Genomic DNA, 21,040 nt, shown 5'->3' on the forward strand with positions numbered 1-21,040 from the left:
TTTTATAAAATTAAAATAAAGTCTTGGCACATGTGTTTTTTTAGTTTGAATGCGTACGAATGTCGCATTCGACACCAGAGAATTGTCCATATTCATTTTAGATTATCACAAAGTTATACTTGGGCTATTTTGCTTCAATACTAGTTAAAATTAACGAAATCAATCATCAAAAGCTAAAGCCAGAGCATCTAGTGTTCACCATGATAATTTAATTCATTTTGTTTTAAAGTATTTGGCAGTACAGTCTATTATCATGCGAAACACAGTAATTTTTCGCTCAAGAACTATGAGGCATTTGCATATAAAGTTGATATTTTGGTATTCGTTTTGGATAAATCATAAAGCATTTTGCAAAAAATACAAAGCGTGAAATTAACCCTATGAGTGGCCCCCAACTGAAGGAGTAATTCCCCTATAGGGTACATATTACACTTACTTAGATACGATAAAATAATTTAATTCCCTAGCAAAAGAATGAGTCCATTAAGACCCAAGCGCAGCTTTTTATTGATAATATTGATTTAAACTGCAATTCGGACACAAATGGCTTCCATTGATGAGGCGTTTATAACAAGTCGCCGGAAACTGGTGAAAATATGACACAAAAAAACGGCACTTTAACAATCACTGCATCCAGGTTGTAAGATTAATGGGGCTGGGAGGAACCCTCCGTAATGGACATTTAAGAGGCCCATCTGGCACCCTCATAAGAACTTTGGCTGACGTCAACAAACTTCTGATTCACCGCCTGGATCCATGCTGATCTACTCGGGATTGCTCATGCAGCGCATGTCTTGGACTGGCTTTTTAATTCACTTTGCGGCGCACTTCTATCAGGGCGATAAGCCACACACGCACCCATAAACCTGCGTCCGCCTTTCCTGACTGTGGGGCTTCGGAATGACCTTAAAATAAATTGCCAATTGAGATTTTATGGCCCACATGTGTCCCCGCGGCTGCACGGATATTTTTGGCGGTCCGAGTTCGATCTTTGGCCCAGCACCACTGTCCAATTCGTCCAAATCGTCCACCGGTCGCCGGGCTCTTTGGTAAAACGAACTCCGCAGTGCGGCAATCTGCGTCGTCAGCCAGAAAGTGGAGTCGCTAGGCGGATGGTTCGCACGTTCCCGCGATGATCCCCGCTGCATATTAAGCAGTGATCGGTCGCTGCCTATGGGTATATCCGATTTTTTGCGACCGCCTCTCATTATGCTCGTTGTGCTGGTCTTTTTGCGTCGCGCCGTGTATATAAATCTAACTCGCTGCCCCGAACAGACATCACTTCTTTGGTGGAAACTTCAGTGACAAGTTTAGCTCCTGCTGTGATCAGTACCCACAACTCCGAGTCCAATCTCTCCGACCAATCCAAGGATTTAAATCAATATCGTTCGCCCAACCATACCTTAGCGCAGCCCAAAATGAAGTTCAGTGTGGCCCTGGCTATGATGCTGATCGCTGGAATTGTGGCCAGCCTCGATGCCTTGCCCGCCAGGAAAAGTGAGTTCACCGCCAAAAGGATTACGCATTCTCAGCTCCCTAAGTCACTCACAAATCTCACAAATCCCACGAATCACAATCATCCCCGGTTCCATTCCCATTCGCTGCACTACTGAAGACCGGCAATACCTCGTTCCAGGAATGGTATACTACCAGCAGCCCGCCGCTGCCGAGTGGTACGGAGGAGCGCCCCAGCAACGATTCATGTACATGCAGTACGTGCAGCCTGGCCGAACCCATGCTCGCTCCACCCAGGCGGCCAGCGCCCTTGTGGCCGGCGAGACCGTCGCCACCGGCACCTACCTGAAGGGTAAGCAGTCCCATCATCCATGCCGGCCACCACTAACCATACCCTTCCTAACCAAAGATTGCAATCACGCAGAGTCCGAGCTCAGCGCCGAGGGAGTCCAGGCCGAGGACGTTCTGGCCGCGGCCGATGCCCACGGTGCTAGCTCCGTGGCTGAGGCCTACCCTGACCAGGCCCCAGTCGTCCAGGTGGCTATCGATGCCGATGTTGTGCCGCAGGCCGAGTCGGAGGCCGATCAGGAGTCTCAGCCCGAAGCTGCTGACGATGCCGCCAAAGTTCCGCGTGACTTTAACTTTGCTGCCGAGGAAGCCGCTGTCGGCGCCGTTGCCGCTGAAGAGGAAGCCGTGCCCCTACCCGTGGCCGAGAACGAACAGGTCGCACCCGCCCCGATCGCTCCCGTTGCTCCCGTTGTGCCCGGCAATCGCTACCTGCCAGCCAAGAAGAAGGTGATTGTCGAGCTGGATCAGTCGCCCGAAGAGGAGCAATCCCAGGCAGCCGCTATCGAGGATGATGACGAGGCGGAGAATGCCGTGGCTGACGATGTCGAGGAGGACGAAGAAGAACTGGCCGTGCCCGTGAAACCAGTCAACCCAGTCCGCGTGCCCAATGCCCGTCGTCCAGTAGCTAAGAAGCCCGTCAAGGCCGCCGCTCCGGCCGGAGGCAAGCCCTCGAAGAAGCCCGCCGCTGCCCTGCCTGCCGGCACCTTCTTCCCCATCGACTTTGGAGGCACCAATGGTGGCGCCATCGCTATTGCCAACTCCTTCAGCACAGGCGAGGGCGGATCCGCCACTAGCCACGCCATCGCATACGGTTCCCCCGACTCCGCCAGCCGACGTGTTCGCCCCAATCCCAGCAAGTTCCGCCACTGAGCATCTCTTTGACGGCCATCCCCATCACTCCAGGCCTCAGTAACGCGCAAGTGCACCCAATCAAAAAAGTCTATTAAGATTCTCTTGTAATTAGTAGGAAAATTGTCCATCCTTGAGAGCATTTAAATAAAGTCCTATTTCTGTTCTGTTTTCGAAAAGTATGATGAAAGTCTTTGATGATATGATACTATTTTTAAAGTGAAAATTCTTAAGTTCGCAGCACAGCTAAGGACAATTAAAAGCCAACAGAAAATTTTCGAAAGTATTATTGCTCAACTTAATAATTATAAGTAACTTCGTTGTATTCTAGTAGCGTGGGATCTTTGACACCGTGCGGTTATTTTCATAACCAACCTCTTGTTCCAGAGCCTTTTGTCGACAATCTAATTATGCACAACTTTATGGGTCGTCATCATCGTCAACCATCTGATCTGATACGAATAACAAGAAAGATATAACTGCAGATATAACTTATATATATACCCGAAGTATATACCCCTGCAGATAGAACTTCGATAACTAGGAATTAATACAGTATAAATAACACAATAAAATATAAATAATAGTTATGTTAAAATACTATGACGTAATGTCTGCTTTCATTTCATTCACCTAAATAGGATATACATATATAGAAGAAAATGCAAAACTGTGAATGTCGTTCGATTTTCATAAAATTAAAATCAAAATTCTATAATAAAAAATTAGATAAAATTAAAAAAATATATGTCTTAAATTTGATGAAAATATGTTGAAAACTGAAAATGTTATAATATATACGATATAGTAGTCCGATTTTCATAAAATTTTACACAAAATTGTAAAGTAATATAAAATAGCAATATCTGAAATTTGATCAAATTGTGTTGAAAACCGAAAATTTAATATTTTTTTTTTGTAAAAATTTTTCTATAATTTCTATGGCAGCTATATGATATAATCGTCCGATCCGGACCGTTCCGACATACATACGAGTGAGAGTTTATAGAAGACTAGCGGCCCGTCCCGGCTTACCACGGGCATTAAACATTACATTTAGATTTGTCAATTTTAACACATTCATAATAATAATAATAATATGACACATATTCATCCTTTATTAATTTTTTTTTTTTTCAATTATTGAGGTCATAACCCTAAAAGAAAATACATTTATTTTGTTAGAGCTTCTCTGTAAACAATATTTGATGTTTTATTTTGTGGCAGCAAAATAAATTGATTTTCATTGGCTCCGACTCGCAATAGACTAACATACAGTTGACCATGAGTAAAACATTTCTTTCGCAGATCGATCCCTACTAATTCGAAGGTTTGGCCTTGGGACTTGTTAATTGTTAATGCGAAAGATGTTTTTACCGGAAATTGAAACCGTTTAAATGGGATTGGCAGATCCGTTGGGATCATCGGTATCCTCGGTATATGAGCTAGTTGACCACTTGCTGGGCCAGTGATAATAGTTGCTACTATTAAATTGTCCTTTAACTCCTTAATAAGCAGCCTCGTCCCATTACAAATGCTCGGAGGGTTTAAATTTCTTAAAAGCATGATTGGGATTCAGATTTTTAACGTCAATTCATGGGGTGGCAGTCCAGAAGGGTTCAACGAATTTAAAAATTCCTGTTTATAATTTACTGCATCTTCAATATTCGTTACAGTGTCGATCGATTTGTATGTTTTTGTTTGGCCGGGGACTTTTTGAACAATCAGATTATTTATTTCATTGACAGTATCATTCTTAGGTGATACTATAGCCCGAGAACACAGCCAATGGAAGTCTCTTTCGTGCAAATCCTCGATATCAGGGTATACAGAATCTATTAAATTTTCCAAATTATGGAGTATTTGGCATAGAGACTCATCCAGAAGAATGTCACAATGACCGCTTAAATTTGGAGTTGGAAAAATTCCTTCCCCAAGTTTTAGCAGTTGCTGTGGGAAATCGCTATCAGTGATTCCATGAATCGTGCATTCGTCCCACATAATCAATGAGGCGTCTTGTAGTAATTTACCAATAGGTCCATTTTTGCGGATGGAACATGTAGATTGTTGTTCAAGATTGACGGATAGTGGAAGTTTAAAAGTAGAATGAGCAGTTTTGCCATCCTTCAAGAGAGTTGCAGCATTCATCACAGCATCCCGCAAATGGATATATTCCTCGGACCGAAGTTTCGTCTGATTCAATCGAAGAGGCCTGACAGTATATGCAGACCTGATGCATCCGGCCAATAACGACATTCGATTCGAGCTGTAATCAATAGTTGGATTATATCTGATCTTCTGCAAGCTGTAAACGCGCTTCAGCTACCCTTGCCCTGTCGCGTTCATTATTTTGAGAGTGAATCAATATTGCTGCAGAACGCGACTTTCTAACTCTTAATCGTTTTCTCTTAAGCCTATCTGCTCGTCTTTCTGCTGATTCTTCTTTGTGCATCTGCATTGCTCTCAGCCGCTCAGTCTCTCGGATGGAGGCCCGTTCTTCGTCAGTTATATTCGTAATCTTACGTCTTTTTGCTTCTGTATTACGCTTACGACGACCCAAACTCTACTTCTTGGGTGGCAGGACTTCGTTTCTTACTGAACCTGAACAAAAAAATAAAATTTTTATCTCCAATTCCTTATTTCAATATGTTTTGAATGTTTGACAGGAAATGCTTTGGCTGCCTGTAGAGGGCGGTAGATGTAAGGTAGTTTTTTGATATTTTTTTAACACCTTGGATTACGTTATCGTAATTTTAGTAAGGATGCCTATTTTTTTTTTTAATGAAATATAGCCTATGTCACTCAGGAATGATGTAGCTTTCCAACACTGAAAGAATTTTTCAAATCTGCCAAGTACTTTGGGAGCCTATTCAATTCATACAAACAAACAAAAAATCAAACCTTTCCTCTTTATATATATGTATAGACTAACTGAAAAGTTTCATTCAGACAGCTTCAAACCTGAGAGACTAGTTTGCTTAGAAACGGACAGCCGGATATGGCTAGATCGACTCGACTCGACTCGACTACTTTATATGGTCGGAGGTGACTCCTTCACTGCAAACTTCTGACTGAAATTATAATACCCTTCAAGGGTATAAAAATATGCCTATAATTTTCGTAATTTCTGAAGGCGGCCAAAGAAAAGGACCAAGCAATGGTCCTCTAAAAACATTGTTAAAATTAATAATAAAACATTAACGTTAAAATTATTTCTAGTTTAGAAACGCCCTTTAATTCTGTTTTAGTATCTAACGTGACAAGTTTTGAATTTAGGTAAATGAGAGTTTAGCTAAAAATATTTCCTGTTCAGATGTACGGTCTACAATAGCTCTAGTTTTCTAAATGTTCACATTTACACCGTCACCTAAATTTCATCTAAACCGTAACTTTTAAAGTTAAATCGGTCGCCCAATAGAAATTATGTTGCCTCTATATATATCTCTGTATATAGGTATATACATATATATGTATATGTGTTCATGCATGAATATTAAAAAGACACTAGACACTATAAACTATACAGCTCTTTTTACTGCATGGATTTAGTTTCAGTTTCTGCTGTTATATTTCATATATGTAAGAACGATACGTGGTAAGCAGAATGCAAGCTGCTCCCCTGATGCTATGCTAAGTTTCTAACTGCTTGGAATCCTTCATAACTTTCTGCATAATCGCTAAATGTGACTAATATATAAAAACGTTAAAATTAGACTGCTGTCTGACTCCGCTAGTGGTCTTCCTCGCGATGTCGCTGTCTCCCAGAGCAGTACGGGAATCTAGCCGATATCAGTAGCCATATTTGTCCTGCCACGAGGTCATCACGTCGTTCGCCAGATTACTTAGCCGGCCGGCCACTTTGTGCACACCCTGACGCACGCTCTCCTTTACGCTCTCCACATCCAGGTCAGGAGCACTGAAGTTGACCGATGACGAGTATCCACCGCCTGCAAAAGAGCAATTCTCAATCTGCATCCCACAAAAAATTCTTTTGAACTCACCTCTAGTGCCGGCACTGCTGCCAGGAGTCCCGTCGCCAAAATAGTCAGACGATGATATGGCTCGCGATCCCTGGAAGCGGTTTAAGCTAGCGCTTATGTCAGCTGGTGACTGTTCGCTGGCAAAGTATTGGTCAGAGCCGAAGCCCTTGGAGTTTCCGAACTTTTGCTGGGCGATCACCGGATCATTGCTGACAGTGGCTTTGCTTTTTCCGGTCGATTTCGTGGTGGCTGTGGCAGTAAATCCACTGCTAGATCCGCTTTTTCCCGCAGTCGACGCCTTGGTATTGTCATAGGCATTACTGGTGGCGAACATAGACGTAATGTTGCTGTGCGTGCCGCCAATGGGCTCTATCGTCTCGTAGCCCAGTGAATCGAGTTCAAACTTATCCAGCTTGCTAGAGCCGTTAACAGAGTTCTCGCGCTTCTCGCTAGAACTAACTGACCCGCCGCTGCTGCTGTTTCCATAGAGGGAATAGTCGGTGAAAAAGTTGTCGCTCTCTAGGGCAGACAGCTTGCTCTTAGGAGCGGCCGACTGCTGTAGAGTCTCCATGTCGGCAATGGCTGAATGGGCCACGTCTGACCCACGCAGGCTGAAGCCCATGCCCAGACGCTCCATCTGCTTGGCCTTGGCTGGATCCATGTTTTTCAGCTTGGCCTCCTCGCGAGTCTTCTGCAAAGAGAGCTCCTGGTACGCTAGTCGCATGCTGGCCACCGTCTCCAACTCTTCCTCGGCCGTCTGAATCTTGTCCGCGGGCACTGCCTGGGCAAGGGATGTCTTCATCTCATTGGCAGCGTTCGCACGTGCTTCGATGTCTGCGAAGTTGGTCTTGACCTTGGTAGCTCCCAGGCCTCCCACTTTACGAGCCCCCAGCTAAAAGATACAACAACACTTCATTATAGATGAATCTAGTTTGTAAAAGTTAGCATTTAAACGTACTCCTCCTTTTTTGGGCTGAATCTTGCGAACGCCAATAGAAGATGGAACTTTTGGGGCCGCGACCGAATTGAGCAGATCTACGCTTGGAGCACCACCACACAACTGAGTCTCTAAGTCGGCAACCGGAGCAACAATAGTCGGCTTTTGATCAAGCTGGAAATAAATTAAAATGTCAATCCAATACTGGTGCTGACCATTCGGAAATAACAAGACAACTTAAAAGGCAAGCGTGTGCGTGTGTCCGTGTGCGTTTTCCTACCTGGCTCAAGTTGTTGTTCTCCACATTGAAGTCCTCTTCATTGTCGCACTGGACAAAAAAGTCCTCCTCCTTGGCGGCCTCATTACCTTCGCTTTTGTCCAAATTCTCCAAATGCAGCTACATTGTTTTGGGCATTACGGACGTGGACGGAAATGTAGATTGGGAATCAGGATTGGGTGTCAAGCAGATGGGGGCAAATACAAGGTGGGGCAGCAAAAGCAAATGTTAATTAGGTTGTTCCGTCTATAAAACTCCAGGCAAGAGCATGTGTAACGAGTAACTTTGTTATTTTGTATCCCTGATTCCCACGTACACTACGTAGGATATTTGAAGCTCACCTTGTTGCTGTGCACCTTCATTTCCTGCTGAGCCTGAGATAACAACTTGTCCCGGTAGAGCTGCGCCGCCCGCGAATTGTACTTGACTTGGGCGTCTGTGCTGCTGCAGTTGTGCGCCCGAAAGAACTGTGCAGCGTTCGCATTGCCCCCCAACTGCATCTGACGTAGCTGCAGCCATGTCCAGTTAGTATCCAGATTGGTGCTCCGCACAAAGGTCAAGTGCACACCGAGATTGCGGTGAACTGCCGAGCAGTCGATGCAAATGAAGATGCCATAGGTAACCGAAGACCATGTTGGAGCCTTGGCCGCACAGTCAAAGCAGGACTAAAAGCAAGAACGGCGAGACATTTGACGAAGGGGGATTAGCATTATAGGCTCAGTAGCAAACAGTTCCAAACGTGGCACTTACTTTGTTGGCTGGCTGGGAGCGCAGGCGACTGAAGACGGACTCGATCTCCTGTTTGGTGGGGGCAGCAGCTGAGGTGGCCATAACGATTCGTTTGAATCAGATCGGAGTGGCTGGTAAACGGCACTAGAACGGGGGACGTTTATTTATGTATCTTTATTGCAAAAGTTTTGCAGTACTGGCAACAATGAGAAAAAATAAGTCTATTTTTTTCAGAACGTACGTGGAAGTAGAGTTGTTGAATCAAAATATCAATATATCGATATTTTTCTCAATTGATATATTTGAATCGTGATATTCATTGTTTGCCCAAACATCGATATATATATACATATTTATTTTTTATTTTTTAATATGTTTGGATATTGCAAAATATATTTAATGTGATATTTTATAATGGTATTTTCTGTTCTTATCCATAAAATATCACCGATACGATACGAAAGACCGACGTGTTTCCGACAAGTCTTGCTAAATATCAATCGACATTAAACCTGGACAGGCTAACGAAAATAGCCGAAAACAGGTAAATAAACGAACAACAAATTGCAAAGTAAGAAGCTGTTTTTTTTAACCATAAAAAATATGATGTAATATTCCTTAATATTAATACTATTATTATAGTAACTCAATAATTTAATGTATAGCTAAAATAAAATGTTATTTAATCGTCAAATTTGGTGTCTCAGTAGACTTTCTGGAAAAAAATAGTCTGGTTTTTTTTGTGAGACTTACGTTCGCCTTGTGCACTTTGGTCTTGACATAATGTCTCACAATTTGGCATTCATTAGTTTCCAATTTTTGGTCTTGCAAATCAGCCAGATATGTCCATAAAGAGCTAAGTTGCCAACACTAGTCAAAACATAGATGGCAGCATCGATGTTTTTTTAAAATATCGATACATCGAACACGACGATACATTCGGTTGATAACATTACCAAAATCGGCGTTATCTTAGCCAAAGATATTAACAGACTGTTTACAACTTGTAAGATTTAAAAAAGAAACCCCGTTTTTTCAATCCGAATGAATGACTGAATTTCTAAATTTATTCGCGATATATTAAACTGTGTAGCCCCAAAATTGTTATCATCTAGTTTTTCAAACAAAACCCAAGTCGCAAGGATTGCATATACCGTCACATTTAACATTTTAAATCTTTGACATAGAAAAACTCACAGTCACACTTTTCAAGCCAATTTTCAGCGATTTCAGTGTCTCCCAATAATTGAATATATTTAAAGTGTTGTTTGTACCCAACAGCTGTTTCTAGATGAAGATATTTTCAGTCCAATAGAGAATACCATATATAATATAAAGATGTACTATTGTAAAATATATATAGAAAATATTCTGAAGTCTTCTTATAAGATTAGTATTACCTTTTACATGAATAAAAACCTCATAAATAAAAATACCCTGCAGAACATATTTTGACAAAAGGCTAGGTTTGACATGAAAAAGGAAGTGGCAACACAAAGATCAACAGATGCGTTGAACAGACCAAAAATGTACTAACGCCAACGCCATATAGCGCCTCATCAACAAATACATTTTAAAATAATGAGAAAGAATGATGACAAAGTCTTATCTAAACAAGACCCTGTGCTCCAACCCCCAACAACGCCTCCTAGACAGGTACGTATTTTTTAACATTCAGCAGCCGTGGGAATTGTGCTTCCCAGCAAATGCTCGGTATTCTGAATCCAAACGTATTCTTCATCATATGTTCATTTTTTTTAGCTTTTCCAACCTAAGGGAGACGGACACATTGACCTCCGTCAGGATCATGAGCCAAAAGCAGGAACATCGGAAATTCGCATCAAAAGCGAATCGAGCTTGCCATTCTGCGAGGATCTGTGGGATGTCTTGGACGAGCTAGGGGAAATCCTGGATGAAGAGCTGGCCGAGTCGGCTTTTGAGTTGAAGCCAGAGATCACTCCGCCACCACCTTCTATGTGCCTGGACGATGACACATCCCTGTTTACTAGGAGAAGTAACTATGATAACAATCGTTCCTCCCTCAACATCGAGTTTATTGAAAGTGGAACAACTCAAATAATTGAATCGCCTGACTCGAACAGCCACAACAAGCCTAAAAACAGTTCATCCAACGCTGGCCAGGAAGGAAATCCTGTAACCCAAAGGAGTTCCTCAAAAGAAACAGACACATTTCAAGTAAAAAGAGCAATAGAGCCGAATCCTCAAAGTCCCCGCCCATCGTCGAAAGAGCGTAGAAGTACTAATACAAGGAGTAAGACTGGACACAATCTTAGATCTAAACATATTAGAAGTGGCTTCGACAGCCAAAGAAGCTCCCGAAGTCAGTCTAAGCAAAAAAAAAACTTAGACAAATCTAGAGACTGGAGAAGAAGTATTTCCCCGAACTCACAATTTTGTAAGGTGGATCAGAAAAAACACCGAAGTAAATCTAGTGACAGGGTAAAAGTACGGACACGCCGAAGTCTGTCTAAGCTAAGAAATAGCCCAACCAGATCTAGAGATCGGAGAAGTATTTCCCAGAACCGAAATAAATCTAGTGACCGGGCAAAAACACGGATCCGTCGAAGTTCCCCGACGGAGAGGCTGGACCGACACCCTACTTCGAGGTGTCGGTCTCGAAGCCCGCGTAATATGCATCGTTCCGACTACATAAGGTATCATCACTCGCTCCAGGGAGAGCGCTGCTGGGCAGAAAGAATTCAACGTCGCCCAAATACCTTCTCAAGTCCGAGAAGATCTCAAGACTTTCGTAGGACGCACAGCAGTCGATATTCCCCATTACGCCTGCCTCGACAACGTTCAAGAAGTCGTTCCCTTTCAGAAAAGTACTCAAGGAATCGTCGATCCAGAAGCAGGTCTCCTCGATTGAAATTCCCAATCCGAAATGATTGCAATAACAGGTGCCACCAGGAAAAGATCCCAAAAAGCGGTCTATCTAGGAGCACAGAGCGTTCTAGAAGCAGATCTACATTCTCACCGGCACCACTTCGAGAGCGTTTGAAAGGCCCGCCCCCAATGTTGAAAATTCAACTTACCTCCAGAAAAAAATCCCCGTCTGCACACAGCCCGTCTCTGCTGGGTGAGACGATGACATCCCTCCAAATATCTACCTCTGATCAAACCGGTCAGTCAGGAGAGCAAAGGCTTCAACCTATGAAAAGCGCTTCCCCGGTGAACTCATTGCCCCGACCCATCGCCCCAATGATTACGCTTCACGGCAATAGAGTGAGCCGACCATCATCATTGCGAAGACAGCTGCTTCCCACGCCAACGGCCCCTCACATGTTCTACATGCAGACGCATTACGGAAACATTGAATACAGAACTGCGCTGAGCTATCACACACTAGGGCCGCCCGATAGCCCAACTCCGGCTAATTTGGGCCCCTTCGACTTACGCCATCGTCTGCATACATCGCGCTCTCAATTTTACCTAGGGTCAAACGATCTGCGGCACCGGATCCAAGACCTTTGCGTTCAGAATACATACTTACAGCCTCCAGCCTTCAATGCCCATGCACAGTGGCCCCCAGTCTATTCGATCGATTACAACTCTAGCGGTTACTACTGAAAAATTGCATGTCTAAACACAATGTATTATTTTTATTACATCTCTTTAATTATACATAAGAATCATATTGGATAAGGTTTTTTGTATGTTCTTTGCTTAGGGATTGGGCTGCCCAAGTTGTGCGCGAGACAGCCCGCGTCTGTGACGCCCAAGTCCTCGCTTAAGTGCTCGGCTTGGTTGAAGCGAAAAAACCGAGTGCTTGAAGTTGCGTCCGCAGCACCTCATCCAAGGGTGAAGATCGTCCTGCTCTGAGGGACGCATGTCGTCTTGCACGTCAGATATCGAAGCTTTATCGGGATCCACCAATGACTTGGCACGCAGGAATGCGTTAAGGCCACCGTTCATACTGAAATCACTGTCTCCCGGTTTATTTTGCGTATTCTGGCCGGGATCCATTAAGAACCTGTCGATGAGCATCTCACAGGGGTACTCCATTTCCGGCAGTACATTGATCTTCTCGTCATAGTTGCTCATAGTCCAAAGTGGCAACTGTTACACTAAAACGAGCGGTAGAAAGCGGAATTTTAAGAGATAGCTTTTAGGCATAGAAAACAATGTACGTCTAATACTGCAAAAACTTTACGAACCAAAAAAAACTTCAAACCTAAATATCGCTTACGTACATACATACATATGTATGTATGTAAATGTATTGTAATTATAAGCCTTTTCCAAAAGTATTCCTGAAAATTCTAGTACAAATTACCAATAGTTGCTAGTGTTGATAAACTCCAATGTGCTAGGTCGATAAATCCATTTATTTGGTCGTAAAATTGAAATTAAAAATGGCGAACTTGTCCACGTTCACGGCTCCTGGATCTTTTTGAGCACCGGCAGTATTTCCGCAAATGCCTTTAACAATGGCGGGTCCCGAACAGTACCGTCTTCAATGCTGCTCAGCAACTGAAGTATCTCATCCACAAATATCTTGTCCTCCACCCGTAAGCTGTGCGTGGATTTCTTCATGTGAAACTCCAGGGCCGACTTGCAGTAGAAGACGCGCCCACACTTTTGGCATGGGTGCTTAAAGCATCGATGGCGAAAAAAGTACTTCTTCTTGCACTCAGGACACTTTTTCATCTGCCTCTCAATGGGCCTTGATTTATTCTCCTTATCATCCTCGTGGTTAGCATGTTGTTGGTCCACAGCCTCGGGCTTATTACGGAACAGACGCAAAGCGCTTTGTGTGATTTTTTTCTTTCCCACGTGGGTCTTGGGGACTTTTTTGTGTTTGACTTCTTTTGGGCTCGCTCGATCCTTAGGACAAATTGTATTTTGGTCCATGTGATGTCGCTGGTAATGGCGCCGGAGCTGGGAGATCTCGCAGAAAGCGATTACTCCCGGAGCATGCTTGTGGAACCGGCATTCGCTGCAAGGGCAATGGTAACAGTTGAATAAGCGATTGTCTGGTTCAGTGGTAATATGATGAATCCTCTTCAGATGGCCTTTATAGCGGGCACGAATCTTATAAACCTTTCCGAAGCACAACTGGCAGTGGAATTCACGCTGCGGCATAAGCTCAGTGTGACTGACGACAGTGCAACGTTTATCCTCCATGGGGCCCCCAACCAAACCCTTTCCTCCTCTATAAAAACAAACAGGTGCCTGGGGCAATGCGTGTTCGTTAACTAGTGCTGCATAGCTGGCATTGTGAAAATCATTACTAGTGTTGGTAAAAAAGCAAAAATTAACTGAAACAAGAAAAAAGCTATCTTCTGCATGCCGAAGTTTTTATACCCCTCCAGATTGCAATTCGATCAATAGAAATTAATACAATACAAATGATATATATTATGTCAAAAAACATATTGCACTTTACTCCATATCCGAAATTTTAGAATAATAAGAGGGATATATCATAGATTTTTTGAAAATCTGTTGAAAATTAAAAGTTATTTTGATATAGTAGTTCGATCCGGCCCTTTCCGACATATATACGAATGAGAGTATATAGAAGGCTAATTGCAAAGTTTCATTCAGATAGCTTAAAAACTAAAAAACTAGCTTGCGGACAGACGGACGGACAGACGGACATGGCAAGATCGACTAGGCTGTTGATCCTGATAAAGAATATATATACTTTATATGATCGGAAATGTCTCTATCACTTCGTTGCAAACTTTTGACTTAAATTATAATACCATTCAGGGGTATAAAAAGGATTTAGAATCTTCATTTAAGTTTACTATTAGAAAGCTCCTTTAAAAGTCCGCAATAAAGATAATATTATTTGAATCATTTTTCAATTTATTTGTTATAATTTATTTTTTCATATGGGCTTACCTTTACCTTAATGGACAAAATTGCAAACAATTATTAAGCATTTATCCAAATACTCTTATAGCGCTGTTTACTGTTTTCGTTAATTTTAAATCTTGTTTTAAAATTCAGGTGAACTGATTCCCAAACATTTAACTGTTATTGCGGACTAAGGTTTGCAGAATCCCAAAATCAATAATTGTATAAAAAGAATTTATTTTAGGTTTAGTTTACACTTTATAAATTTTATAAATATATATAAATGTTTCTTATTGTATATAACCTTTGCTAGTAATCCTATTAAGGTTGACTCTGTTCTGAATTTGTATTTAAAATAATATACAAAAATATAAAATTACTAAAATATGTCTCTAAAAATGTATATAATATTTGTATATATAATGATATTCACGTTTTTGTTAGACTAAATTTTTGATGGTGAGACGCGTCCATCACAACTATCGAAAGATATGCATGAATGTGTTGTTGAACGCACCCATTCCATTTCTAAATTTTCGCGGCGTCGGCATCATTGGTCTGGTTTCAATTTCATTTTCGTCTCATTCTTGATCGAGTAACAGTGCTCCGGCCAAAGCTTAGAGATTTGTTTATAGTTTGGGAGAAATCGTTTTTTTTTTGTTATACTTCTCAATTTCAATATTCGAAGGGACTGCGACGATTTTTTATTCGGTCAGAGCCACTACGTCCATAGCTATTCTATTCCTGCTCTTTTATTGGTTGCGCTCGTTCGTCTGACCTCTCGCTCACTCGCACGCACGTGCTCGCTTACCTGTCACCTACCCCATTTAACTCCTACCTCGCCCAGCCAGAGCATCGGAATGGCTCCGAAAAAGCACAGTGGTTTCATGATGTTCGTCAACGAGTGGCGCGACAAAAATCCAGAAAGCCGGAATATGACCTTGGCCCAGGCGGTAACCCGTTGCGGCGAGTTGTGGAAGGTATAATCAGAGTTTATCCTCCGATTCGAATGTCTAAAATATGTCTTTGTAGAATTTGTCTACGCAGCAGCGCGGCCCTTATAAGTCGGGCGCAAAGGACGCCGACGTGCAGGCACGCGCCACTAAGGAGCGGCTCAACTGCTACGGTCAGGCGATCTCAGATGTGGAGCAAGCTCAACGCGAAATGGCCGACAACCTGCTGCACATGAAGCGCAGTATCGAACGCGTCGTGATGGATGCAAAAAAGCAGCATGGTAAGCAACACTTTCTAATTACTTTGAACTTAAAACTAGTTACTTACTCTTCTTTGGTGTACAGACATAGAAAACACTAAATTTGTTTTCTGCGCGTTTAACTATTTCACCAAGGCCTTGAAAAGCGACGTCTACGTGCCGGCTGAGTTCGCCGCATGCGAGTTCTCCCTTAAGGAGGGTATAATATCAGTGTACAGCACTTTAATAGACCCGGGTCACATAATTTTTGGGCAGGCTAGTGACGCCCAGCATCATTCAACGACCACTCACGGACTACCACTTCCTCCCAAGGCGCTGGGGGAAAGAAACATGGCAAAGCTGTATAGCCAAATTGTTGAATATTTGACCAAGTGCCACGGCAATAAGCCGCTAATTGTGTTCACCCCCACGGAAATGATGTCATCGGTCAAGTCGTGTATCCGATTTTTGGCCTGCGAAAGCGAAAAGCAGAGCGGCTTAGACGAAATCCTAGTGTACGACATACAATACTTGTTCTTCGTTCTAAAGAAGGAAGTGTTGAACATAGCCGGGCTGCAAGATGATAAAATCAACATATTTGCGACAGACTCCCTTTTTCTTAGGGATTTTTTTGAATTCACACCCGAAATCGCTTGTCAGGTGAGTGAGACAGCTAAAATAATATTTTCCAGATTATCTTTATTTTGCGACCCCTTTCAGTTTCACGAAGAAAACGATCGCTCCAAGTACTGTACACAGAGCATGGTGAAGCGCTGGTGCTTCATCTTCAGCGACTTTATGTGCGGTGATTTGGGCATTACCGTCCAACCTGGGAGGCATGTTCCGCCCAAGACACGACCCAACTACCGGGTGATTCCCGCAGACGCCTCGTCGCGCGACCGAGAGTCATCGTTTGACTCCTTCTACTCCCTTCCAGAGTCACGATCCAAACAAGTAGACAAACCCGGCAAAACCTCTCCTACTGGCAGTCTTCGTTCCACGGCATCTAGCTCTTACGTACCCACGGACCACAGCTGCTTTGTCCAAAATTTAAATGAAGTCACTACATTTCCCGCCCTGGGTGCCCGTCCTAAAGTGCGCCGTACTCCAGTCGGTGAAGCTGTTCAGAAAGATTTGGGTGCCTGGAATCTGCCAGCTCACACCCGTTCCGTATCCTATTTTTCGGATGACGATTTTAACGTGACTGGCGCTGGCAAGAAAAATGACCACTAGTTTCCTTGATCAATATCTTATCTTTTTCACCACAGTATTAACCTACATCGAGCATTGAAGTATCTCAAAAAATTTTAGTTTAGTTTCTTACCTTTAGTTAAACATTAATACATTATTAAACATAAAAAAGTCAAAATAAAACAGAATTAATAAAATTCGGAACGATGAAACGCATTTTTTCAGCACAGGATTTAGAACTAAAAAAACACGTTTCTTAGCAATGTTAAGCAAAAGAATAGTAGTCTAAAATGTAGCCTTGACAAATAAAACAGACGTTTTTTTTTTTATTAAGTTCAAAGTTTTTTTGTACTTATAATAACGTACATAAACAAACAAACCCTCGTAATTTTGAAGTGTAGGAAATTAACAATAAAAACTTATGTTGGCACTCTATTTTTCGCAGAACTTACTGGTAATGTGTGGAAACGAAAGTAAATAAACCATTTTTATACCCTTGCAGGGTATTATAATTTTAGTCAGCAGTCGACAACGCAGTGAAGGAGTCACCTCCGACCATATAAAGTATATATAATCTTTATCAGCATCAACCACCGAGTCGATCTAGCCAAAGAGTGTATAGAGTGGTGTAAATTGTATAGTCTTTGATCTAGTCATGTCCGTCTGTCCGTTTCTACGCAAACTAGTCTCAGTTTTTAAGCTATCTGAATTAAACTTTTCAGTTAGTCTTCTATAAATTATCACTCGTATGTATGTCGGAACGGGCCGTTTCGAACGACTATATCCTATAGCTGCCATATAAACGATCGGAAAATATTAAAAAAAAGAAAAAAATTTAACATTTTCAGTTTTCAACAGAAATTTATCAAATTTGACATATGGGCCTTTTATATTTTTCTCGCATTTTGAATTTATTTTTATGTAAATTGGACGACTATATCATATAGCTGCCATACAATCGATCGTTAGATACAGAGAAAAATGCAAAAACTGGGAATACAAAACTTAATATAATATTACATTTTATTTTTATATAAATTACACTATATAATATATATATAATACACTATAGATAGATACAGAGAAAAATGCAAAAACTGGGAATACAAAACTGTAAATATAAATGTATGTATGTATAGGTTAATAAAATGAAAGCAGGCAATACTCCATTGTTTTTTTAAACATAAATATATATAATTTAAATTGTATTAATTCCTAGAGATCAAAGATCTATCTGCAACTTCGGCGTGCCAAAGTTAGCTTTCTTTATTGTTAAAAAAAAAGAGTTGTTGTTACCAAAAAGTGTATAAAGTGGAAGATTCGGAAGATTTTCGTGCTGGCTTTTGAACTGGATCCAGGCCAGTGCTGCCACTTTAGGTTTTTTCCCGTCAAATCTGGCTGTTTTCAAAGTCGAATTGCGGGACAAATTAGTAAATTGCGGGAACTCTGAATTTTTTTTTAAATGCATTCGCCTTTTTTCCTCTTTTTTAATGCTGCCACACATTTCATGAACAAAATGTGGCCGCCACTATCGAGTTGGGTCGAGAGCGGGGATTCCTCGTGATGGCCACCACCTGCACTAACGTGTACTCCACCCGTGTACTTATGTCGACTACAAGGATGGCGAAGTCATTCTACAGCCAGCTGACCCACACACAAAGGCCAGTGTTATGGGCATCCGCCTGTGGGGTAAGTAGGGAAAACCCATCAAAGACCACACAGCTAAATAGGTAATGGAGTGTATAGAGTGTAATTTTTATAGTCTTTGATAATACAGTTGCAGGTTGCAAATTGATAGATTCGATTAAACTGGGAACCCAAGAAGTACAAAATAAGAATAGCGTGCGATCAAAGTAAAATTCTTATTGATTATTATACCTTTGAACGCTGCAATATTTTGACCATGTTTGCCTTGCAGTGAAGGAGTCATTTGGACCCCATGATGTATAAATGCATATTCTTAATCATAATCATTATCAGAGTCGAACAAGCTAATATGATTTCTCCGCAACATTGAATTATTTTTCTATTCACATAAAAATGCATATATTATTATTATAATTATAATAATTTCTCCGTAACACTGAATTATTTCAAAATTTAATTTATAGCCAAAACGAACCATTATCAAATAGCTTCCATGTCATAGAAAAGTAAATATAAAACTATTATGAAAGTTCATATTACTTGATTTAATTAAAAAAACGTTTTTTTATATACGAATTACATTTTTTTATCGAAGGCGATTTGACTTGAAAGATCATTGTCAATTGAAATACGAATGATGCCGCTGTAAGCTAAAAATTTTAAAAACATGTTTTTAATTTAATTTGTATTCGACCATTGGAAAATCAGTAACAAGCTCGGTGTTTTTAAATACTTATAAATGACATACATATATCTTTCGTTTGGCTTTTTCATTTAAGCAAATGGCCTGATTTTCATTGATCCATTGACAAACAGGCAAGGGCATACAAACTTTTAATATTTCATTTACATTTAGTTATTATAGTTTAATTTTAAGAGTCATATTTTCTGAATTCATTTTTATTTATAATTACAACACATCTTAAATAAGAAAAAATAACAAACAAACAAACGTTTCCTCTCTTTGACGAGACTTTATGGCCTTCGATTTTTTTCAGTAAAGGTGAGGTCATTGTGCAGAAGGGCCAACGTATATACCTTTGCAATCTGCTTCGCTTGCAAGGGGACTCTTAGATTGTCGAGACACAGCGCTGATGCTGGTTGGATCCTTCAGGAGCACCAAACGAATAAAGGCCAGATTTAGCAGAAATGCTTGCCCCAGAAAATCTCGCTGGTGTCGCGCCAGATGCGAGAATAATTGCCGAAGTTCGACAGGAAAGTGCACTTTGTTATGCAGGTTTGTCGCTTGTGTGTCCGGAAACTCAGAGTGGGTGCCATTTCGCATCATGGCCAATATGGTATCTTCAGTAGTCACGCGCTCCGTACCAACCAGGTGGTTAAAGAGGCGGGCTGTGAGGAAGCGGCGCATGTAGTAGACGTTTTTCGCCTTGTTGTCGTCGGGGTACATGCGGGACATCAGTGCATAGCTCATTATAGCCGAAACCTGAGCTTTCTGAATATTCACGTTTTGCTGGTCTATGCTGCCGGGGTTATTGCTGACCTGTGCCATCTGAGGACTCTCTAAGACGTAACAGTCAGCCTGCGGTATTTGGTGCGTGGCATAGAGACAGCGCTGGACAAGCTCGGCCAGGTGCATTTTCTTATCATTGAGCTCATGGTATTGCCAATTGGTGAGACGGCAGGAGGAATCCTTTCCCTCAATCTCAATTCGTGCCCAGCTCACGCTGGTCACCCCAATGCGAACACCTATGCTGGATACGATCTGTAAGCGTCGCTTATCGTCCATTGCCGGAGTAATAAAGGGCGCCGTTCGCGATGTCTTTGGCTTCTGCCCGGAAACTACGTCACTGCTGCTCACTCCGTCGACCTGTTCAAGTAGGCTTTTAAATAGTTTTGTTGCCACCTTCAGACTGAACCCCTCAATGTGCAAGATGTCACCGAGATCCTTCACCGGACCGTATCGTTTTTTCCAGTTCTGTAGCTTGGCGGCCCTTGGCTTAGTTATGTTGTAGCTGGAAATATGAAAAATTAGGGTCGTATTTGTATCTAGGTTTGCACACAAGCCAACTTAAGCATTTGCTCCATGCAGCAATCGTTGATTATTTCCAAAATCTTGAGGCGTTGATCAGCAGAGTACGCTGGCAATATGTTGTGAGTGTTGTCATGCTGAGTACTAGATTGATCAGAGCCGTCGTGGTTCGCGCTTAATATTGATTTCCATCTAACGGACCGGCTCGCCACTGATCGACAGTAAAAAAGCATATTTGTCCTTTTAATTTTCAAATTAAAGCTAAACTGCTTGACCACAACTTGTTGCGGTCAACAGAACAGCTGAGCGATTAGTGGGACCAATGTAAGACTGCTGAACAATTCCATTCCTAACGGTGAAACTGGAAAGTATTGGATTCATGTTCAAGCCATTTGACAATATCTAATGCTGTTTTTTAAAATGTAGCCTATGGTCATTTTACACAGCCACTTAGATTCGCATCAATCTTTTGATGCGGATGTTCACGCAGGCCCCGAGTTGTTGAAGTGGTATATATAAAAAAATAAGAAAATAAAAAAATACTGAATACAAGTTATTGCAGTATTGGTTGGGGCAAGTTCTGCCGACGTTAACGGTCACTTAAAAGTAAATGTAT

At 41.8% G+C, this 21,040-nt stretch overlaps 7 protein-coding genes and 1 long non-coding RNA gene across 12 annotated transcripts; 4 read left to right on the forward strand and 4 right to left on the reverse strand.

The window, feature by feature from the left end:
* Positions 1 to 1,309: 1,309 nt before the first annotated feature.
* LOC110190342 (uncharacterized) lies at positions 1,310 to 2,819 on the forward strand. The gene is made up of 3 exons (XM_020960742.2): positions 1,310 to 1,497; positions 1,637 to 1,807; positions 1,865 to 2,819. The coding sequence occupies exons 1-3, from the start codon at positions 1,419 to 1,421 to the stop codon at positions 2,671 to 2,673; spliced, it is 1,059 nt and encodes a 352-aa protein (XP_020816401.1). The 5' UTR covers positions 1,310 to 1,418; the 3' UTR covers positions 2,674 to 2,819.
* A 3,377-nt stretch (positions 2,820 to 6,196) lies between these two features.
* On the reverse strand, positions 6,197 to 9,301 carry ArfGAP3 (ADP-ribosylation factor GTPase activating protein 3). Of its 3 annotated transcripts, XM_020960137.2 has the most exons (7): positions 8,817 to 9,301; positions 8,597 to 8,719; positions 8,188 to 8,511; positions 7,850 to 7,966; positions 7,591 to 7,743; positions 6,654 to 7,524; positions 6,197 to 6,599 (listed from the first exon to the last, which is right to left on the reverse strand). In XM_020960137.2, the coding sequence occupies exons 2-7, from the start codon at positions 8,675 to 8,677 to the stop codon at positions 6,442 to 6,444; spliced, it is 1,704 nt and encodes a 567-aa protein (XP_020815796.2). In that variant the 5' UTR covers positions 8,678 to 8,719; positions 8,817 to 9,301; the 3' UTR covers positions 6,197 to 6,441. The 3 variants fall into 3 exon arrangements, with proteins under 3 accessions (XP_020815796.2, XP_086684251.1, XP_020815795.2); XM_086828125.1 differs by lacking the exon at positions 7,850 to 7,966; XM_020960136.2 differs by lacking the exon at positions 8,817 to 9,301 and having other exon boundaries at positions 8,597 to 8,793.
* Positions 9,302 to 9,438: 137 nt separating this feature from the next.
* Positions 9,439 to 12,238, forward strand: LOC110189990 (uncharacterized). Its single transcript, XM_086828821.1, has 3 exons — positions 9,439 to 9,581; positions 10,019 to 10,231; positions 10,337 to 12,238. The coding sequence occupies exons 2-3, from the start codon at positions 10,157 to 10,159 to the stop codon at positions 12,164 to 12,166; spliced, it is 1,905 nt and encodes a 634-aa protein (XP_086684947.1). The 5' UTR covers positions 9,439 to 9,581; positions 10,019 to 10,156; the 3' UTR covers positions 12,167 to 12,238.
* On the reverse strand, positions 12,193 to 12,978 carry LOC110189992 (uncharacterized). 3 transcript variants are annotated; one of them, XM_086828841.1, is made up of 2 exons: positions 12,873 to 12,978; positions 12,193 to 12,663 (listed from the first exon to the last, which is right to left on the reverse strand). In XM_086828841.1, the coding sequence occupies exon 2, from the start codon at positions 12,638 to 12,640 to the stop codon at positions 12,263 to 12,265; it is 378 nt and encodes a 125-aa protein (XP_086684967.1). In that variant the 5' UTR covers positions 12,641 to 12,663; positions 12,873 to 12,978; the 3' UTR covers positions 12,193 to 12,262. The 3 variants fall into 3 exon arrangements, with proteins under 3 accessions (XP_086684967.1, XP_086684972.1, XP_020815949.2); XM_086828846.1 differs by lacking the exon at positions 12,873 to 12,978 and adding an exon at positions 12,771 to 12,870; XM_020960290.2 differs by lacking the exon at positions 12,873 to 12,978 and adding an exon at positions 12,754 to 12,870.
* Positions 12,891 to 13,813, reverse strand: LOC110190021 (uncharacterized). Its single transcript, XM_086828825.1, has one exon. The coding sequence runs from the start codon at positions 13,721 to 13,723 to the stop codon at positions 12,971 to 12,973; it is 753 nt and encodes a 250-aa protein (XP_086684951.1). The 5' UTR covers positions 13,724 to 13,813; the 3' UTR covers positions 12,891 to 12,970.
* Positions 13,814 to 14,972: 1,159 nt separating this feature from the next.
* On the forward strand, positions 14,973 to 17,222 carry mael (germ-plasm component protein maelstrom). Its single transcript, XM_020960344.2, has 4 exons — positions 14,973 to 15,384; positions 15,437 to 15,638; positions 15,703 to 16,256; positions 16,317 to 17,222. Exons 1-4 carry the CDS (start codon positions 15,265 to 15,267, stop codon positions 16,827 to 16,829), a joined length of 1,389 nt encoding a protein of 462 aa, XP_020816003.1. The 5' UTR covers positions 14,973 to 15,264; the 3' UTR covers positions 16,830 to 17,222.
* A 1,065-nt stretch (positions 17,223 to 18,287) lies between these two features.
* LOC147645107 (uncharacterized) lies at positions 18,288 to 18,966 on the forward strand. The gene is made up of 3 exons (XR_015270644.1): positions 18,288 to 18,476; positions 18,565 to 18,640; positions 18,706 to 18,966. It is a non-coding gene; the product is annotated as an uncharacterized LOC147645107 (long non-coding RNA).
* Positions 18,967 to 19,318: 352 nt separating this feature from the next.
* LOC110190423 (uncharacterized) lies at positions 19,319 to 20,927 on the reverse strand. Its single transcript, XM_020960901.2, has 2 exons — positions 20,464 to 20,927; positions 19,319 to 20,407 (listed from the first exon to the last, which is right to left on the reverse strand). The coding sequence occupies exons 1-2, from the start codon at positions 20,655 to 20,657 to the stop codon at positions 19,444 to 19,446; spliced, it is 1,158 nt and encodes a 385-aa protein (XP_020816560.2). The 5' UTR covers positions 20,658 to 20,927; the 3' UTR covers positions 19,319 to 19,443.
* Between the last annotated feature and the right edge of the window lie 113 nt (positions 20,928 to 21,040).

The sequence above is a fragment of the Drosophila serrata genome, unplaced genomic scaffold, assembly GCF_035046125.1.
Source record: "Drosophila serrata isolate PLE 108 unplaced genomic scaffold, ASM3504612v1 contig_17, whole genome shotgun sequence".
In the NCBI taxonomy this organism is placed as follows: Eukaryota; Metazoa; Arthropoda; class Insecta; order Diptera; family Drosophilidae; genus Drosophila; species Drosophila serrata.

Bases quoted from the DNA above. Each gene is read 5' to 3' on its own strand.
- LOC110190342 (XM_020960742.2), top strand. From the start codon at position 1,419: ATGAAGTTCAGTGTGGCCCTGGCTATGATGCTGATCGCTGGAATTGTG. The intron at 1,498-1,636 runs GTGAGTTCACCG...ACCTCGTTCCAG, and splicing joins TGCCTTGCCCGCCAGGAAAA to GAATGGTATACTACCAGCAG. The intron at 1,808-1,864 runs GTAAGCAGTCCC...TCCTAACCAAAG, and splicing joins CACCGGCACCTACCTGAAGG to ATTGCAATCACGCAGAGTCC.
- ArfGAP3 (XM_020960137.2), bottom strand. From the start codon at position 8,677: ATGGCCACCTCAGCTGCTGCCCCCACCAAACAGGAGATCGAGTCCGTC. The intron at 8,512-8,596 runs GTAAGTGCCACG...TCTTGCTTTTAG, and splicing joins GCTCCCAGCCAGCCAACAAA to TCCTGCTTTGACTGTGCGGC. The intron at 7,967-8,187 runs GTGAGCTTCAAA...AAAACAATGTAG, and splicing joins TGAAGGTGCACAGCAACAAG to CTGCATTTGGAGAATTTGGA.
- LOC110189990 (XM_086828821.1), top strand. From the start codon at position 10,157: ATGAGAAAGAATGATGACAAAGTCTTATCTAAACAAGACCCTGTGCTC. The intron at 10,232-10,336 runs GTACGTATTTTT...CATTTTTTTTAG, and splicing joins CAACAACGCCTCCTAGACAG to CTTTTCCAACCTAAGGGAGA.
- LOC110189992 (XM_086828841.1), bottom strand. From the start codon at position 12,640: ATGAGCAACTATGACGAGAAGATCAATGTACTGCCGGAAATGGAGTAC.
- LOC110190021 (XM_086828825.1), bottom strand. From the start codon at position 13,723: ATGGAGGATAAACGTTGCACTGTCGTCAGTCACACTGAGCTTATGCCG.
- mael (XM_020960344.2), top strand. From the start codon at position 15,265: ATGGCTCCGAAAAAGCACAGTGGTTTCATGATGTTCGTCAACGAGTGG. The intron at 15,639-15,702 runs GTAAGCAACACT...TTTGGTGTACAG, and splicing joins GGATGCAAAAAAGCAGCATG to ACATAGAAAACACTAAATTT. The intron at 16,257-16,316 runs GTGAGTGAGACA...GACCCCTTTCAG, and splicing joins CACCCGAAATCGCTTGTCAG to TTTCACGAAGAAAACGATCG.
- LOC110190423 (XM_020960901.2), bottom strand. From the start codon at position 20,657: ATGCTTTTTTACTGTCGATCAGTGGCGAGCCGGTCCGTTAGATGGAAA. The intron at 20,408-20,463 runs GTTGGCTTGTGT...TCATATTTCCAG, and splicing joins TGCATGGAGCAAATGCTTAA to CTACAACATAACTAAGCCAA.